The sequence below is a fragment of the Sinocyclocheilus grahami genome, unplaced genomic scaffold (genome assembly GCF_001515645.1).
Source record: "Sinocyclocheilus grahami isolate Dianchi unplaced genomic scaffold, SAMN03320097.WGS_v1.1 scaffold16155.1, whole genome shotgun sequence".
NCBI classification, from domain to species: Eukaryota; Metazoa; Chordata; class Actinopteri; order Cypriniformes; family Cyprinidae; genus Sinocyclocheilus; species Sinocyclocheilus grahami.
Genome location: NW_015516014.1, coordinates 3989 through 5026, shown reverse-complemented (window position 1 = coordinate 5026; position 1038 = coordinate 3989). Strand labels below are relative to the sequence as shown.

At 40.7% G+C, this 1038-nt stretch overlaps 1 protein-coding gene across 1 annotated transcript; it reads left to right on the top strand.

Moving 5' to 3' along the window:
* Positions 1-119: 119 nt before the first annotated feature.
* LOC107579281 (leucine-rich repeat-containing protein 57-like) lies at positions 120-823 on the top strand (the record flags this gene model as incomplete). Its single annotated transcript, XM_016265125.1, has 3 exons — positions 120-434; positions 529-714; positions 800-823. Coding segments are annotated over 3 exons (525 nt in total), but the record flags the coding sequence as incomplete, so codon positions are not given.
* Positions 824-1038: the final 215 nt, after the last annotated feature.

Sequence of the window (1038 nt, the reverse complement as noted above, 5' to 3'; positions counted from 1 at the left end):
ACATGATCCTTCAGAAATCATTCTAATATGCTGATTTCCTGCTCATTAAACATTTCTTACTATAGTGTCTACATAATAAATCAAAGTCATATTATTTCATAGGAGCCTGTATTCTATGATATGAACCCTTAAGCACTCCATTAGTTTTTTTTCATTCGTGTATAGCCAGTCTACCAAATGACATCGGGAAACTCAAGAAGCTGGAGACTCTTATTTTAAATGGGAACCAGTTGAATCAGGTTCCTTCATCGGTGGGTCAGCTGAAGTCTTTGCGGACCCTGAGCCTGTCTGGGAATCGCTTCAAGGAGTTTCCTAGCGGACTCTGCACCCTTCGCCAGCTCGATGTTCTGGACCTGTCCAAGAATAAGATCCAGGTGGTTCCTGCAGAGGTGGCCGAACTGCAAGCCATTGAAATCAACCTCAATCAGAACCAGGTGAGGTTTTTTTTTAGTTTATTGCGTTTAGGAAATGTGTCTATGGTATAGATGTGTCAGGGTGACTTTTTGTGCTGTGTTTGTTCTGTTTCAGATTTCGACTCTGTCTCCAGAGGTGTCTCGTGCTCCCAGACTGAAGGTCTTACGGCTGGAGGAGAACTGTCTGGAGATCTCCTCTATCCCCTTCTCCATCCTCTCAGACTCCCAGGTGTCCCTGCTGTCCGTGGAGGGCAACCTCTTTGAAGTTAGAATGTTGCGTGACCTAGAAGGATATGATAAAGTAAGTTTGTGTCAGTTTAGACTACTCTTATAGCTCTAAAGCCTTTTATAAGAAGACATAAAAATGGTTTTGTTTTTCTTTTTAGTTTAGATTCGAGGTCCAGTGTTAATAGTCAGTTTTGTGTGTCTCATCCTCTTCTATAAATATCACGTGTTTTTCCAAAATGGAAAATACCACAGTTTAAGTTTGAATGTAAAACAAAGCTGGTCTAATTATTTGTTTTTGACACAGTCAAATCCCCCAAAATCCAACCAGACATTTCAGCAAGGTGTAATAGGATTTTAGAAGCGGCGAAGAGATAATACTTTTTTGTTGAAATCTAGC